At 45.4% G+C, this 15278-nt stretch overlaps 1 protein-coding gene across 3 annotated transcripts in view; it reads left to right on the forward strand.

Moving 5' to 3' along the window:
- Positions 1–15278, forward strand: part of RIF1 (replication timing regulatory factor 1) — a 45889-nt gene that overhangs the window by 21999 nt on the left and 8612 nt on the right. For all 3 annotated transcript variants that reach the window (XM_064154920.1, XM_064154928.1, XM_064154935.1), the window contains exons 18-29: positions 225–332; positions 1125–1274; positions 1999–2098; positions 4105–4369; positions 5825–5867; positions 6936–7138; positions 7992–8091; positions 8592–8735; positions 9625–9767; positions 10617–10706; positions 10789–10843; positions 12388–15117. In XM_064154920.1, the coding sequence (XP_064010990.1) occupies positions 225–332; positions 1125–1274; positions 1999–2098; positions 4105–4369; positions 5825–5867; positions 6936–7138; positions 7992–8091; positions 8592–8735; positions 9625–9767; positions 10617–10706; positions 10789–10843; positions 12388–15117 (4131 nt within the window). The remainder of the gene's footprint in view (positions 1–224; positions 333–1124; positions 1275–1998; positions 2099–4104; positions 4370–5824; positions 5868–6935; positions 7139–7991; positions 8092–8591; positions 8736–9624; positions 9768–10616; positions 10707–10788; positions 10844–12387; positions 15118–15278) is intronic.

Genomic DNA, 15278 nt, shown 5'->3' on the forward strand with positions numbered 1-15278 from the left:
CTGAAATAAGTAAAACCCACACAAGCCACTTTTTAGTTGATTTCTATTACTGTAATGAATTTTGGAATTCAGAAACAGTGCTTTTGTAGCCCTTTGTGCTTTCAAAATAGTTAAGTTCAGAACACCACTGGCAGATTTGTGTGCAAAGTCAATGTGCTTAGAACAGCCTTCTGCCATTCAGCTTTGCATCTTTTCTTCATCAGAAACCTGTTTTCTCTTTGCAGACTAATGAAGTAAATCAGGGTGATGCACTGGAACACAACTTCAGTGCTATTTATAGTGCCTTGCTGCTACCAGTGTCACACATCTTCCCCGTTCAGGAATTTCCACAGGTAACAGTGAATCATAGTCACAGAATGGGCTGTGTTGGAAGGGACCTTAAATATCATCTAGTTCCAACCTCCTCTGCCATAGGCAGGGACACCTCTTACTACAGCAAGGCCTCATCCAACCTGGCTTTGACCATGTCCAGGCTTGGAAGCTTTTTAACTTCCCTGGACAACCTGTTCCAGTGCCTGACAACCTTCATAGGGAAGAAGTTCCTCCTAATGTCTCATTTAAATCAAGCTTCTTCCAGTCTGAAGCTATCACCCCTTGTTCTGTCACTCCATGCCTTTGTAAAAAGTCCCTTTCTAGCTCTCCTGATGACCTCTTCAAATCCTGGAAGGCTGCTTTAAAGTCTTTCTGAAGCCTTCTGTTTTCCAATCACCAGACAAGAAGCAAATTCCAATGGCAAGTTGAGCAGGTTGCTCAATGCCCCAGCCACACTGACTTTAAACACTTCCAGGCTTGGGGCCTCCATTGCATAATGTTGATTTAAAAACACTGTAGAAACTCTGAAGTGCTCTTTGCTAATTCATAGACTTACTAGAATGGTTTGGGCTGGAAGGGATGTTAAAAGATCATCTGCTTCCAACTCCACTGCCTACCCTGTGCATATACATTGCACTACTACTCCCATCTTGGTTTCCCACTGCCTACCCTGTGCATATACATTGCACCACTACTCCCAACTTGTATTTCTCAAGCTACATAGGCTTTGACAGAAGAGGAAAACTTGAAGTTGTTCTCTTTATGGCCAGACACTGATATTTACAACTCTTTTCTTTCTGTTGTTCAACAAGCCAACGATGAAATCCTTGCTGCGCACCTGGTCGGACCTCTACAGAGCCTTTGCTCGCTGTGCTGCTTTAGTTGCAACAGCAGAAGAAAACCTCTGCTGTGAAGAGCTCTGTGCCAAAATAATATCTGGGCTAGAAGGTGAAACTCCAGTAGTGAGTATAAACCAGTGATACTGATCTCTATGGATACTGAAACAGATAATGCTTTAAATTAAATAGAATTCACAACAGGTTCTTCAGATATAGGGGTTTTGAACACTTCAAGTGTTTAAAGCTATATGAAAAATCTCTTTTCTGATAGGACTTAGGAATTGTCAGAAATAGATTGAAAGAGTAAAAATAATTCTAGAGCTTACATAATAAAATTGCTGTTAAGCAGCCTTTGGATTTGTCTTCTACTGATGTCATAATGGTTTAGTGAATGTTGTCGTCATTGGAACTGTGATTTGCCCAGTTGAGGTGTGTGTGGATATGTTAAATAACTTCAGGTTGAAGTAATAAATGCCACAAAACTCAGGGGATTGATTAACCCTGTAGGATGCAGAGGTCATGACTTGTGCCATTCATGGAATTGCATAGTGGTCTGGATTGAGAGTGAGATCTTTTGCCTACTACCTTGAACTTTTGATGCATCTTAAATCTAGCACCTTACAAACTGCCTCTTCCTGGGTTTCATCTTTAAATGGTATATAAGATGTATAGAATGGAGAGACTCTTCAGCCTGTGCTTTAATCTCTGACTCTTACCTGTTGATAATGCAGGGAATTTTTAATCTGCTTTGAAATACCAAAGCTGTTTGCATGGATGTTCTGAATGGCCAGCAGGGTTGTTTTTGCTGTCACTGTTGCTCCCTTGATAACTTCTGTTTCCTCCTCAGATGTTTTCAATGATGGATGGTCTCACACATATTCTATCAGTTATGGTTGACTGCATCAACTTCACACCATATGCTACTAAATATCAGCCAAAAAACAGATGTAAGAAAATATTCCAATATTGGGTTTTTCTGTGTCTTATCTTCCAGAGCTGGTTGACAGAGTTAATTAAGTGATGACTGTAGGCTATAATTGGTTTGTGTGTGCTGCAGATCCTAAGCACTGAAGGGTTTGTCAAAAAACTCATACAAGGAGTTAAAAATACAATCCCATATGCAGATTTGAGGATCAGACCTCTACTGTTTGTTGAGCAGCTCAGTAGTTGGTGACAAAACACATCCGAAATTGATGTGAATGCTGAGGCTACTTTTCAGTTCACTATAAAACAGCACTGTGTAGAATCATAGAATCAGTCAGAGTTGGAAGGGACCACAAGGATCATCTAGTTCCAACCCCCCTGCCATGGGCAGGGGCACCCTACCCTAGATCAGACTGGCCAGAGCCCCATCCAGCCTGGCCTTAAATACCTCCAGGCATGGTGGCTCCACCACCTCCCTGGGCAACCTTTTCCAAACTCTCACCACTCTCATGCTCAACAACTTCCTCCTCGTGTCCAGCCTGAATCTCCCCACCTCCAGCTTTGCTTCATTCCCCCCAGTCCTGTCACTCCCTGATACCCTGAAAAGTCCCACTCCAGCTTTTCTGTAGGCCTCCTTCAGATATTGGAAGGCCACAAGAAGGTCACCTGGGAGCCTCCTCTTCTCCAGCCTGCACAGCCCCAACTCTTTCCGTCTGTGCTCATAGGAGAGGGTACTGAAGTGTTGGATATTTTGGTTGTGAACTGATTTTTTTATGTGAGATGATCTGCTTTTACTTGGTTCAGATGGAATCTGAAGCAGATCTGTATGATCTATGGATCATCATCTACAGTCTGGTTAAAGTCATTACTCCTCATCCTGTCACTCTGTGCCTTTTTACTAAATCCCTCTTCAGCTTTCCTGTACTCCCTTTCAGATCCTGGAAGGCTGCTCTGAGGTCTCCCTGGAGACCTAATTAATGTCTAATGAGATGATACCTTACTAAAACTGACAGTCAGCTGTTAACAAAGCACTGGAAAGAGGCTACTGCTCCTGGAGCTGCTTTGTGTAAAAACAGAAGACCAAAAAAAATCACTGAATTTAAAATGTTCTTTGTTTTGTTTTCTACTCTCATTTATAGCTTTTGTTTTCTACTCTGATTTATAGCTGCTAAAGCTGAAGTTGTGAATAACATTTTGTGACTGTAATTGACAGAATAACATAAGTATAAAACTTGAAGTTTGTGTAACTTCTTGAAGTTTGTATAACTTCTCTGCTTCATAATTTATTATGTAGTAGTAAGGTACTGTGCTGGACAGGTGGGAGAGTAAAATGCTTGAATCAAAAATGTTGATGAGGGAAAAAAAGGAAGGAAACTTCACTTTATATATAAATAAACTACTAAAACTTGACACTTCCTCTTCCCTTTCTCTCATCTGTCCCAGAATTCCTGCATGTAAGGTGTTATTTGTAGGGTGGCTACAAATGGGCATTAAAGATACTCCAAATGACCAACTCTAAAACATAAAAAGGAGTCAAATTTGTAGTGATATGATAAAATTATCCATTACAAATGAATGCCTTCTCTTTAGATCTGGTTTTCAATTGTGTGTAAACAGAGTTTAGGAATCTCAAGTTCTCATGAGAACCAGGCAAGCAGCAACAGAACAAGGGGACAGAGTCTCATGTTGTGCTGGGGGAGGTCTAGGCTAGATGCTAGGAGGAAGTTGTTGGCAGAGAGAGTGATTTGGCATTGGAATGGGCTGCCCAGGGAGATGGTGGAGTTATCATCCCTGAAGGTGTTGAAGCAAAGCCTGGCTGGGGCACTTAGTGCCATGGTCTAGTTGATTGGCCAGGGCTGGGTGGTAGGTTGGACTGGCTGAGCTTGGAGGTCTCTTCCAGCCTGCTTGATTCTGTGATTCTATGTGGATAGTTTAGGTATCCCATGTGTTGTTTCTCAATGTAGACCAAATATGATTTGTTTTTATGTATGTTGGTTAAGAAAAAAATTAATAGAAGGTTTTTTATTAGCTCCACAGTCCTCTACAGATTGGGCCAAGAAGAAAAAGGAGCCCCTTGGCAAGCTTGCTTCTCTGTTTAAACTCCTGGTGATGTTACTGAACACTTTCCACATGCTCAGTTCCAAAGAAGCGTGCTCAGAAACATTGATTTCTGTTGGTCCTTCCATTCTTGCTGTTCTTCACAACATCATCAGCCACGTGTCGTTGCCTTCGGTGATTGGGAGCATGTTTGCAGTTTTATCCAGCCCCCTGGCAGTCTTTTATGAGAAAACAAAGTGAGTATTTTCAGAGTCATTGCATTGCTGTGCCTTGGTGGTGTTTTGTGCAGTCAGTAGCAGTATCTGAGTATAGTTCAGGGGGTTTCAGAGCTTTGGCTGAGGAATTTCACCTCCTGCCAAGTCTCAGCTTGGACAGCACCATGTTATTCTAAGTTAGTGCTTTTTGAATGCACCCAAACACTACAGAAAGGACAAGGTTGGAGCTGAAAGCTAATCTAATCTGTCTGTGTGAAAAATGAGGTGCTGAGGTCCTTGTCTCAGAGGTGAGAATCCACTTCTTAATCATAGAATCATTGGTTTAGGTTGGAAGGGACCTCAAAGGTCATCTAGTTCCAACCCCCCGCCTTAGGCAGGGACAGCTCCCACTGGAACAGGTTGAGCTGAGCACCACCTCTGCATCTCCCATCTCATCTGATTGCATGTGAGCCTTTCCTAGAATCAACAGCAACAAAGCTGCTGAAGGGTCTGGACCAGCACAGATCCTTTGAGGAGCAGCTGAAGGACCTGGGGTTGTTTAGCCTGGAGAAAATTAGGCTGAGGGGGAGACCTGTCTCTCTACAGCTCCCTGAAAGGAGGCTGAAGTGAGGTGGGGGTTGGTGTCTTCTCCTGAGGAACAACAGATAGGACGGAGGAAATGGCCTCAGGTTGCACAAGGAGAGGTTCAGGTTGAACATGAGGAACAATTTCTTCCCTGGAAGGATTGTTAAGCCCTGAAACAGACTACCCAGGGTGGAGTCCCCATCCCTAGAGGGGTTTCAAAGCCATGGAAACGTGGTGCTAAGGGACATGATTTAGTGGTGATCTGGCATCACTGGGTTAATGTCTGGACTTGATGAGCTTAAAGATCCTTTCCAGCCTAAACAATTCTATGATTAATCATTATAAGGGAGGACTGAGTGTTGGAAGTCTGCTTTTCAAGGAATTCATATGCAGGGAAATAGAAGACCCTCTAAATAGAACCTCTTCAGCTTGCATGTCTCAGGCTTATAAAATGAACTATTTAATGCCATTTTCTCACTGTTTCCAAGCTGCATCTAGGGATTTATTTACCTGAACTTACTTAAATCAGACCACACTTCATCTTTTTAATGCAGGTATTTGTGGGACACAAAAATCTGTTTGGGGAGAAGGTTAAAAGTGACACAAGTAAGGCAGGCAGAAATTATTTCATAAAATCCCCTTGCATTTTAAGTTTGTACTAATTACTACCCATTTTTGAATTGGTTTTAAAGTTAGCATTTGAGTTTTAGTGGAGGTTAAAGGATTAGGCTTAGCTTAAACTACTTGGATAGGAAGTGTTTTAATCACTCAACAGGAGGCTTCTTTCACAGCATTATTTCATCAGATTGGGCACTGAAACTAGTGTGCAGTGCTTGAGTGAGTTGTGTTCGATATTTGTGCTGGAGATGAAGGAGATAGCAAAATAAAACCTGGCTTGTTTTGTTTTGGCAGGCTTCCTGATGTCCCTAAAGCCTACAGTCATCTTAACAACAAGGTGAGCATGCTGGAGTTGGGAACGATGTTCAAGAGGAGTTTTACTGTTCATCCTCTACTCTAAAAACCAACAATAATTGTAATGAAAGAAGAGATTGAATGTGTAAATTGTTGGTTTGACTGAAAAAATAGCTGAGGAGAGGTGAGGAGAAAGTTCTTCACTGAGAGAGTCATTGGGCACTGGAATGGGCTGCCTGGGGAGGTGATGGAGTCGTCGTCCCTGGGGCAGTTCAAGGCAAGGTTGGATGTGGCACTTGGTGCCATGGTCTAGCCTTGGGCACTGTGGTAAAGGGTTGGACTTGATGATCTGTGAGGTCTCTTCCAACCTTGGTGATACTGTGATACTGTGATACTGTGATACTTACTGTGTGTTCTGGTCTTGTTGGTGCCAAAAGAAGTGTGGTCAGCAGCTCGAGAGGTGATTGTGCCACTCCACTGTGTTCTGGAGAGGTCTCAGTTGGAGTGCTTTGTCTAGCTCTGGGGTCCCCAACACAAGGACGTGGACCTCCTGGAGTTGCCACAAGGGTTATCAGAGGGCTGGAGCATCTCTGCTGTGGGGACAAGCTGGGAGAGGTGGAGTGGTTCAGCATGAAGAATAGAAGGCTCTGTAGAGACCTTAAACCAGCATTTCACTGTCTGAAGGGGACCTAGAGGAAGACTGGGGAGGGACTGTTCAGAAGGGCCTGTGATGATAGATAAAGGACAATGGTTTGAAACTAGTGCAGGGGTAATTTAGGTTGGACATCAGGAGAAAGTTCTTCACAATGAAGGTGGTGAGATACTGGAAGAGTTTGCTGGGGGAGGTGCTTAAGGCCCCATCCCTAGAGACTTGATGTGGCCCCAGGCAGCCTGCTCTAGTTGGAGATGTTCCTACTGGCTGCAGGAGGGTTGGCCAAGATGACTTTTGAGCATCTCTTCCAACCTGATGGATTCTGTGTGATTCTGTGACAGTGTTTGAGCTCGTTTATTCAAATCATTCTATGAGATAATGATGTTTTAAACTTTAAAATAACAAACATCTCCAATATTTGAACCTAATAAAATCTCTATTTCTTCTCCCCTCCCTCAGCTGGAAAAGCTGCTGGCTGAAATAATGCTGTGCCTGCAGTCTCACTGCACCGGCTCCTACGATCATGAGCTGCTGGAGCGGCTCTCCCCATTGCTCTGTGCCATCTTCCAGCACAAGAGCAAACAGATCCGTAACCAGGCTGCCCAATTTTGGAATGCCACGTTTGCCAAGGCTGCAGCACTGACCTACCCTGAGGAATTAAAGTAAGCTACAGTTGGGGGTGGGGATTGTTATATCTTTCTTCAGGGAGTGCAGGTGGATGAGATCCCCATGAGCCACTGATCTGCCCTCATAGCCAAGCATCTGGAGCACACTAAGAGCATGGCCAGTAGGTCAAGGGAGTTTGTCTTCCCCCTCCACTCTGCCCTAGTAAGACCACATCTGAAATCCTGGGTCTAGTTCTGGCCTCTCCAGCTCAAGAGAGACAGGGAACTAATGGAGGAAGTCCAGTGGAGGTTCCAAAGATGCTGAGGGGCTTTGGAGCATCTCTGTGAAGAGGCAAGACTGAGAGCCCTGGGGCTATTGAACCTGGAGAAGAGCAGGCCCAGAGGGGATCCAATCAATGCTCAGCAAGAGCTAAAGGACCTGTGGAAAGCAAGAGGCTGGGTCAGACTCTTGTCAGTGGTGCCCAGTGACAGGATGAGGGGCAATGGGCACAAACTGGAAGCCAGGAGGTTCCATAGGAACAGAAGGTGTGTTTGGTGTGAGGGTGCTGGAGCCCTGGAGCAGGTTGTGGAAGTCTCCTTCTCTGAAGAGCTTCCAAACTCAGCTGACAGTTGTGACCCTGGGCAAGCTGCTGTGGATGCCCCTGCTTTAGCAGAGGGGTTGGGCTGAATGATCTCCAGATGTCCTTTTCAACTTCCACCATGCTGGGATTCTGTGACTTTTAAAAGAAGATCTCTTGGGTTATGCACAAAGAAATGCGCACCAGAACAGTGCCAATTCACATGCTGCTTTTTGTGCAGCTGGGGGATCACTGATGCTGCTGTGTACCATGTCCTGATATTACTGGGTACCTCCTCCTCCATATCCTTAACTTCCTTTTTTGTTGAACAGAGCTGTGTTGAGCCAAGCCAAAAAGAAAATGCCACTCTTGCTGCCTGGGTTTGAGAACGTTGAGATGGCTGAAGACTACAGCAGCCGCTTCTCTGATGTGGTAAATATTTTACTGACCCCAGTGGTTGCCTCATTGTGCATGACTTTGTGGGAATTGTTCTGTAGCTGGGGGTGAGGTCCATTTTTGAGTTTTACTATCATTGACCTACACTTGCTTTGTGTTTGGAATTATCCTTAGAATGGTTTGGGTTGGTAGGGACCTTACAAGGTCATCTAGTTCCAACTCCCCTGCCATGGGCAGGGACACTTTCCACTAGCCCAGGTTACTCAGGGCCTCATCCAACCTGGCCTTGAACACCTCCAGGGAGGGACCTATGATAAACTGCTGTCTGAGCACTGTGAGAGGACTGAGCTGGTTCTTAAAGCCCAAGCTTTAAAAAGCATAAACTGTTACCAGCTTGTTTGAAATAATTTTTAAGTTGCCCTTGGTGTAATGTAGGGGGAAATTGGAGTGTGGGACAGATAAGATATAGAAAATACATCTCAGGCTTTCTTTGTGAGCTTGAAGTTTCTTCATACAGAGCATTTTTATTTGGCTAGGTGGAAGAGTCACAGCTGGATGCAAAGATGAGTGGAATGGAAGTAAAGCTGGGTCAGAAACGAGACTCAGTGTTGGCACAGACTACTGAAATTAATAAGGAAGTAAAAGACAAAGCCAGTAACATGCAAGCAACATCTACAAAGGTAAGGAAGGTGTGATAGAATCCAATCCTTCTGTCTTGCAGCAGAACCTCTGGTGTGCTGCTATAAATTCTCAGGGAAGTGCCTTTTCTGCTATTCTTTAACATTTATGCTGTAGAGCACACCTGAAGTTTTCCTGTTAAAATTCCCTGCCAAGTTAGGATTGAGTTTTAAGGACGGGACATGGAGGGCTGCTTGGTGCATGGGAGAAATGACAGGCAGGGAGAAGATTCACACCTGAATCTGGATGCAGTTAGAACAGGTTCTGGTGTTGAGGTGGATCTTGGTTTTGGTAGAGTTGTGCTGTGTGCTTCAGTCTGTCACTGGCCTCAGGAAAGCAGGGTGTTGTGTTCTTTAAGGGATTGGTGATTTGAGTCAACAACAGGAAATAAAAACCCTGTGAGTAGTGAGATACCTTCCACTTTTACAGCCTTGGGACTTCATGATGTTGAAGGAGGTGCAGAAGGACACAGAGGGTTACAAAATCTATCCTAGATGCTAGTGTTGGAGGGGGAAAATCACAGAATCATTGAATCCTTGCAACTGGAAAAGATCTTCATCCAATCCAGCCTTCCACCCAGGCACCTCTCTGTCCCAAAGTGCCACATCTGCTGGATTCTTGAAGACATACACAGTAAATCTCATGAAGGAAGTTAGCACCTACTGAAGGATTTCATGGAAGACTTATCACAGAATGATTTGGGTTGGAAGGGACCTTGAAGATCATCTTGTTTGAACTCTTCTGCCGTGGGCAGGGACTCAGGCTGTGCCAATGAATTAATATGCTGACAGGATAAGGAGTGTTCCATGTAGGATGGCTGCACCTGAACTATGAAAACACTTCCAATTCTTCTGTTCTGTTTCTAATTCATTTGGGTTTTCCTTTCTGCAGTTAAAACTAGAATTTCCATCTTTGAAGCCTAAAAGTGAGATACTTCTGGAAGAGGAGGAATCTGCTGATTTTGTGTTTATTCCTCCAGAGACAAAAACAAGAGTATTGACAGAGCATCAAAAAGAAGTTCTTAAGTCAAAGAGGTGAGCTGAGGTCAAAGAGATGTAATTTGTTCTGCTTGCAACTTCATACACTGTGTTCCGACACTGACATCACTTCAGTTCCTCTGTCTCAGACTCTCCCTTCTTCACTGTTGTGAATCAACCAGGTTGTCCTCTCATTTCCTATTTCACTGTCAACCATCATCCCCAGATCTTTTTCCCCTCAGCCTCACCACTACACAGTACAGGTGCACAATCCCTGCCCTGATCCCACTGGCTACACTATCCATGATCCAAACCAGGGTGCTGGTGGCCTTCTTGGCCACCTGGACACACTGCTGGCTTATCTTCAGCCACTTTTCTACCAGGCAGTTTCCAGCCACACTGCCCCAAGCCTGGAGCATTCATTGTGTTTTTGTGACCCAAGTGAAGCACCTGGCATTTGGCCTTATTAAACCTCATCCCACTGACCTCATCCTATCGATGTAGCCTGGCCAGATCCCTCTGTAGATCCTCCTTCCAGCAGATCCAGCACTCCCTCCCAGCTTCGTGTCATCTGCAGGCTTACTGAGGGAGCCTCAATCCCCTCATCCAGATCATTGATAAAGATATTAAGGGGAACTATCCTCAGCACTGAGCCCTGAGGAGCACCACTGGTGCCCATCCACCACTTCACCTGATACTTCATAGGTGCTGCACAGGATGGGTGTTGCAGTTTGAGTATATTGGGAGTTGGGAAGTTCTTTCCACTTCTCCAATTATCTGCTCTCTTGTGATGAATGCATTCCACTTCTCCTGTCCTCTTGTGATGAATGCACTCCACTTCTCCTGTCCTTATTTTAATGGTTTTTAATCAAAACTCTGACTTGCCATTCCTGATTTTTGTTTCAGGGTTGGTATTCCTGCTATGTACAACAATTTGGACTGCTCACAAGACACAACCTTGTTCTCTCAGTACACTCAAAGCCAGGAAGATTCTTTGTAAGTCAAGGTGGCCATTTTATGCATTAAAGAGATCTCCTTTCCTCTGCAACACTTCTGATTTAATGAACTTTTGTTTCAGGGAGAAACCACCTTTAGTAGAAGATGCAGAAGTAGTTATTACAGATGAAACTCCGGTGAGTTCTTATTAACCAGTGGTAATTAAGACAGCAGAATTCTAACCAGTGAGGTTTTCTTCATGTTAGATCTGCTGATTCATGGCAAAACTCTTTGATTATGGTAGGAAATTGTTTCAAAGTTGCTTTGAAAACTTCTAAAGTAGGAGAAAAAAACCCCAAACCAACAACAAAACTCAAACCTCACTCAATATATTTAAGTTACATTGTTTTGTCCATCTGCACTTAAGAGATCAAGCTAGGGGAGGTCTAGAATGGATGTTAGGAGGAAGTTCTTGCCAAAGAGATTGATTGGCATTGGAATGGGCTGCCCAGGGAGGTGGTGGAGTTACCATCCCTGGAGATGTTCAAGAAGAGATTGGATGAGACACTTGGTGCTATGGTCTGGTTGATTGGATAGGGCTGGTTGCTAAGGTGGGCTGGATGAGCTTGGAGGTCTCTTCCAGCCTGGTTTATTCTGTGATCTCTGTGTGACCACTGATATTTTATGGGTATTCTATGTTAATAGTTTGCTGGTTCACTTTATCCCCAAAGCTATATTTGACTAAAAATACCCCAAAAGTAACAAACAGACTGTGAGTTGTAGTGCTAAGAACCATTTAATTGCTGAGCTCTGTTGGTAATCCTCACACTCACTTCTCTTCCACGACACTTTAGCAGAGGAATTCAGTCCACATCATGATTTTCTGGAGCTATTCTCACTTTTAAAAGTTTTGATGTTAATTTCCATATTATTCTAGAGGCTTTTAAACATCTTGAGTTGTGTGTCCACATCCTGAGCTGCTTCTGGGTGAAGCTACGGGGGATTTGGAGGAGCTACTGGGGAAGCTACTTTGGGGAAGTAAAAAACACTGTAAATCTTAAGACAAATCTGTTCACTTTTTAGAGTTGGGTAAACACTTGACCAGCTGGAGTTGAACAGATAATAGGCAAAGCACAACAGATTTTTTACAGGGGACCTCAGAGCTCATCTATTCTAACCTCCCTGCCATGGGCTGGGACTCCTCTCAGCTAGACTTGGCTGCTCAAGGCCTCATCCAGCCTGGCCTTCAACACCCCCAGGGAGGAGGCATCCACAACCTCCCTGGGCAGTGTATTCCAGAGTCTCATCACTTTTATGCTCAAGGACTTCTTCCTAAGATCGAACCTAACCCTACTCTCCCTTGCCTTTAAACCATTCCCCCTTGTCCTGTCTGTAGACTCTGTCTCTGCAGCCTTCCTCTAGGATCCCTGCAGGTACTGGAAGGCAGCTCTAAGGTCCCCCTGGAGTCTCCCCCAAGGCTAAACACCTCCAGCTCCCTCAGCCTATCCTCATAGTAGGGTGCTCCAACCCTTTTATTGTCTTTGTGGCCCTCCTCTGGGCTCACTCCAGCAGCTCTGTGTCCTAGTGCTGGGACACCAGAATTAGGGGCAGTGTTTGAGGTGGGGTCTCACAAAAAAAGAGTGTGTTGTGTTCTATTCCACCAGAGTGGTGCTTGGTTTTCCCCCCAGCCTTGTTTTTATAGTATAACTCCAGTATTTTGCTGTTAATGTTTTTGGGACAGGAAGAAAAGGAAAAGAGTGAAGTATGCACCAACAAAACAGATGAACTCTCAGAGCCCAGCAAACCAGATCCTCCTGCTGAGAAAGCTGCTTGTCTGCTGCCAAAATCACCTGTAACCTGCCTGGAGGAGAGCTCAAGTTCAAAGAGTATGGAAGACTCCAAACAGGAGACAGGTGAAGTGATTCTGGAGGAGGCATCAGCTGGAGAGGAATTAGATAGGAGCAGTGTGGAAGCAGCTCCAGAGGAGCCCCTGGAAGGGAATGAAACCACCTCCAACGTCAGCAGCAGCTCAGCTTCGAGCGATGTCATCTCTGGCACGCCACAGCCTGCCAGCCGCCGACAGTCCTTCATCACCTTGGAGAAGTTTGATAGCTCAGAGAACAGGCCTTTTAGCCTGTCACCATTGAACAGTGTGTCAGGGATGTCTGCAAGTGCTTCTCTGGCAGGTAAACGGGAAAGCACAACGTGCCAGACCAGTGCTGAGCCAGAGAAAGCTGAGGAGGACAATAAAAAGCCTTCAAAATTTGAGTCTGAGCAGATCTTTACTGCCATCCGGAGGCTGACTCGGCGGCAGAGCAAGATGGAGCACCAAGGACATAAGCAGGCCAAGGTGCTAACCAAGTCAGAACAAGAGTCTCGTGCTTCTGGCAGTGCAGGAAATAGTTCTGAGCTACTTTCCACAGAAGATGTGGAGCAGGTTCTCCTTGCTCAGTCCCAAGCTCTCCACTCTTCAGATATGGACATTAAAAAAGCTGAGGATGTCATAGAAGAAATAGAGAAGGACCGGGTAGCAGACATGGATGCTAAAGAAAATACACCTCCAGAGACCACTGTGCCCTCTGAGCAGGTGACAGCTGAGGACAGTCAGGTTCCACCTATGTCTCCTATCCAGAAGCCACTAAGGCGGTCTTTAAGGCGGCGGTCAGAAGCTGCAGAAAGCACAGCAGGTAGTCAGGAGGCTGAAGATGGCCAACAAAAGAGAAGCAGACATAAAGACAATGAAAAATCTGGGCAGAAAAAGGTGCCACAGACTAAAGAGGATGGATCCCAAAAGCAGAAGGTGCCTTCTGAGAAGACAGCAGAAAGTACAAATAAACCAGAAAGCAACTTAGTTGAGAGAACAGCTGCAGAGGACTTGAGCTCAAAGGAGTCTCCTGCTTCAGGGGGTCTTGAGGAAGCAAACCGAAGTGCAAGGAAGCCAGAAGATAACTTAAAGGCTGACACAGAAGGTCGTGACAGCAGTGAGAGCACAGAAGGTCAGATGAAGCCAAAACGCCCACGATACCACACGAGAAGATCTTCCCAAGGGTTGCTTTCCAGCATTGAAAATTCAGAGGCTGAGGGTTCTGAGATCAAGCAAGAAAGCATAAGGAGGAGAAAAACCTCCAAAGTGAAAAATAAAGATGATCCCCCTGAAGGCAGATTGAAAGATCTACAGCCAGGAAGCTGTAGCCAGGAGGTGTCTTCCCAAGAAGACGAAGCTAAGAGTCTGGAGGAAGCAAATCGAGCTGAGCTGAGCCAGGAAGCCAGCAAGGATGCTGCACTGACAGCTGAACCGTGTGAGCCACCAAACGAGGTCACTCCAGCAGACACTAGCAGAGCTGTGGGATCTGCCAGCTCTGAGGCTTCACCTGACGTACAGAACACAAGTATGGAGCAAAGCAAGAGCAGCACCGTGGTGGAATTGCTCACCAGTCCCCATGGATCTGATCAAGGTTTGAAAGCAGCAGAGGAAACCAACCATGCTGAGAAGCAGCCCCCCACAGAAGACTCTGGTTCACAGGCTTCAGTTGGTGAAGTTTCTTCTTCACAAACACCCGAGGGTCAACTCAAGAGGAGCAGAAGGCTGAAAAGATTAAAGAACTGCAGCTGCTGTCCTAAAAAGAGAAAGGAGGAAGAGACATCCTTCACCAGATCCCCAAAAGAGGCCACTCATAAAGAGACTGAGCCCCAAACCACCCTGGTTCAGACGTCTGCGAGCACAGCAGAGCTGTCTGGTAATTCCCAGTCTGACGAGAGCTTGCCCATGGCACCTTGTGCAATGAGCACTCCAGTGCATCCTCCCAAAAAGCTCAGTGCACTGCAAGTGGAAGGAGAGGGATCCTCTGGAGAGAACCTGCAAGGGAATAGCCTTGTGGTGGAGGAGAATCTAGATGCAGAGTGCCTTGAAGGTGAAATTATCCTCTCCTTAGTGGAAATACAAGGACCCTTTGATAAGATTGACCAAGCTGGGCAGTGTCTGTCTGAGCCTGCTTCAGATGAGCCTGGTAACAGCAGTCTGACAGCAGGGGACCAAAGTGAAGAAGCAGCAGCTGCAGAAAATGAAGCAAGGGGTCAGAGCAGGCAACTGGAGGAAACCCCTGAGGTGCTGACTGTTAGCCAGCCCGAGAGCAAACAGCTGAAGGAGCTGGAAAGCCATCAGGATGCTAAAGAAGCTGAGAGCATTGCAGGAGAAACTTGTGGTGGTGTTCAAGATGCAGAGATGGAGGAATTGGTGAAGAGTGAAATGACAGTGCCTGAAGAGATGGCCTTAGACAAAGAGAATGCAGGAGAAAACAGAGGTGTGGGATCACCTCAGAAGCCAGCAGATGTCAGTTCTGCAGTCAGTGAGAGCCCCAATGGTGTGCAGGCACGCTGTGTGTGGTCTCCTTCAGCTTCTCCATCCACGGGGATTCTAAAGAGAGGTGTCAAAAGAAGCCAAGAGGACGATTCCCTCTCACCTGCTAATAAGGTATTGTGATGAGATTCACCACCTGGTAGCACTCACTCGGTTCATCACAGGGGTGTTGAAGTGTAACAGGCTTCAAATCTGAGTCACAGATTCTGTTACTCTGTTCTTCATTTTAAGTGATCTTGTGCTGAAGCTAAAGAGGTGGAGGTTCATTTTTGGAC

The sequence above is a fragment of the Pogoniulus pusillus genome, chromosome 2 (genome assembly GCF_015220805.1).
Source record: "Pogoniulus pusillus isolate bPogPus1 chromosome 2, bPogPus1.pri, whole genome shotgun sequence".
Lineage (NCBI taxonomy): Eukaryota > Metazoa > Chordata > Aves > Piciformes > Lybiidae > Pogoniulus > Pogoniulus pusillus.